At 42.1% G+C, this 2,277-nt stretch overlaps 1 protein-coding gene across 1 annotated transcript; it reads right to left on the bottom strand.

Annotated features, from left to right (window-relative positions):
* Nucleotides 1-212: 212 nt before the first annotated feature.
* On the bottom strand, nucleotides 213-1,312 carry LOC139290211 (hepcidin-like). Its single transcript, XM_070911915.1, has 3 exons — nucleotides 1,226-1,312; nucleotides 1,049-1,126; nucleotides 213-320 (listed from the first exon to the last, which is right to left on the bottom strand). The coding sequence occupies exons 1-3, from the start codon at nucleotides 1,310-1,312 to the stop codon at nucleotides 213-215; spliced, it is 273 nt and encodes a 90-aa protein (XP_070768016.1).
* Between the last annotated feature and the right edge of the window lie 965 nt (nucleotides 1,313-2,277).

The following is a 2,277-nucleotide window of genomic DNA, read 5'->3' as shown; positions in this document are numbered from 1 at the left end:
AGTTTATTGTCATAATACGCTGTAGTATCTGCAGATATTTAGCATAGTGGATGATGCAGTCGTATCACTGAGCACACATGAATTACAGCATGATCAAATATAGTAATGACCAAAGGTGCGACACAAAGTGGTAAAATTGCTTTTATTGAAAAAAGCTTACCAAATTAATATTTCATTGTTGCTGTGGAAATCCCAGGATGGTGCAGGAATCCTCAGAAACTGCAGCAGATACCGCAGGCGGGACGGCCGTCGTAAGTCATATTGCAGCAAGGACGGCACTCAAAGCCGCTGTGACGCTTTTGTCTGTCGTTATGTGGCATCTGTGTGGAAGACGAGACATGAGTAAAGTGTTCCCTCACTCTGTTTATTCTCTCTCCTTCTGTGGAGAGAACATCAGGGCACTTATGCAGGGACGTGAACAGACATTTTGAGGGGGTGTTGCTATCCTGAAAAAGCCCCCTCCCCCATTCCGATTTTAGGTGTCACCCATCAGCATGCACCTGAATGGTGTAAAATATGGTAATTTACCTAACTTCAAATGAATTTAAAGAATTCAGATTAATGAAATACAAAAAACGTTTTTTGTAGTTAGGTGAAGCACTATTCAAGGCAGTACTGCGCGACGTGATGCAAATGTGACAAGCTGCGCATTGTTCGGAAGCATATGAGTAGATTTTTATTCACAGGGCATCCCACTGGTTGTACTATTCGTCATTTATCATTTCCACAACAACAGTGTCATATGACGGGGGCATAGGGCATCGCTTTGAGTCATGTCCGTCTGTGTGTCCTGGGGAGGCATGCCTATCAAAAAGTAATAAATGTTTGAATGATATGGCGATTTAATTTGGTCTTAATTTAGCAATTATGGGCTACGCATATTTATGCTGCCAAAAATGAAACAATTATTCTTTTTTTTCCCTCCAGAGTGGCAGCTCAGCCAGAGAGGGCAAATGTGCAACTTTAGCCCGGCCTTGTGCATGTCCTTGCACTTCTGTTGGAACTGGCACATGGTAATTCAGTTAATTCATTCGTTAACTGAACGTACCTTTGACGATTCCACCGGCTTCTCTTGATGTTCAGCAACTGGATTGTCATTGCTCATTGCCTCCTCCAGCTCTTGCACCTGTTAATGAATTTTGCATGTTTAGGAATGACGTCTGAGCATTTTGACAAAACACTCAAGGCTAATAAGAAAATGAAACTATGTAAGTCAAATTCTTACTACAGCTACTGGGCTTGCAGAGCTCTCCTGAAGGCAAACGAAGGCGAGCATGACGGCCACTGACACTACAACGCAGAACGTCTTCATCTTAGGAGAGTAGAATTTTGTGGTGTCTTCTGTCAGCTCTTTCAAGTTAGGTCTGCCTGTCTGATGGCTGAGTGTGAACAAAGTACTGGTATTTATACTCAGTCGGGCCATAGTTGCCTCATCACTCGCAGAACTTACCTGCTTCCAGGAATGGGCTGTCACCCCCCCCCCCCCCCCCAACTGATACTGGGAATGGGATTGGCACATTTTATGTTTTTGACATTGGGCCAAATTGTCTGTTGCACAACAACAAATCAACCATGAACTTTTAAATTAAATTGTATTATATGTAATGTACTTTAACCTGAGAGAAACAGGACAGAAGGTGTAAGACTGCACAGGTCGAGCTATTGCATGAAAGACTGGGCTCCTCCACCAAGTAAAGGGTAACCCCTGCTGAAGATCTTTGCTTTTTATTGCAAAACAGTTGGTTTTCAAAAAAGCGCATCAACAACACACACACACACAAGACAAAAACAAACCTCATGTTAATGGCAAGGCAAAGCTACAGTTACAGTGCAGTAATAAATTGTACAACAGTGGAAATATACTGTAAGTGCAGTAGAGAAACCACTCAAAGGCACAGGAGAACAACAGAGTTTGTAATTTAGATTTAAAAGTGGCTAAATTTGGTGCACATTTGTGATCATCAGGAAGTTGGTTCCATCTATGTGTAGCATAGTAGGTAAAAGCAGCTTCACCCTGTTTGGGTCTGACTCAAGGTACAACCCGCTGACAGCTTCCTAAAGATCTAAGAGCCCTTCTGGGTTTATATTCTTCAAGGGGATCAGAAATGTATTTTAGCCCGAGATTATTGAGTGATTAATAAACTATTAGCATGAGTAGTAATGTGTTCAGTTCTCTTGGTTCTCAATAGCACTCTGGCAGCAGTGTTCTGAATGAGCTGAAGTTGTCTAACAGTCTTTTTGGAAAGACCTGACAAGAGACCATTAGAATAGTCCACT

This window comes from Enoplosus armatus, chromosome 9 (genome assembly GCF_043641665.1).
Source record: "Enoplosus armatus isolate fEnoArm2 chromosome 9, fEnoArm2.hap1, whole genome shotgun sequence".
Taxonomy (NCBI): Eukaryota; Metazoa; Chordata; class Actinopteri; order Centrarchiformes; family Enoplosidae; genus Enoplosus; species Enoplosus armatus.
This window is presented reverse-complemented; position numbering and strand designations above follow the sequence as displayed.

Bases quoted from the DNA above. Each gene is read 5' to 3' on its own strand.
- LOC139290211 (XM_070911915.1), bottom strand. From the start codon at position 1,312: ATGAAGACGTTCTGCGTTGTAGTGTCAGTGGCCGTCATGCTCGCCTTC. The intron at 1,127-1,225 runs GTAAGAATTTGA...ATTCATTAACAG, and splicing joins CTGCAAGCCCAGTAGCTGTA to GTGCAAGAGCTGGAGGAGGC. The intron at 321-1,048 runs GTACGTTCAGTT...TCTTCCACACAG, and splicing joins AGCCGGTGGAATCGTCAAAG to ATGCCACATAACGACAGACA.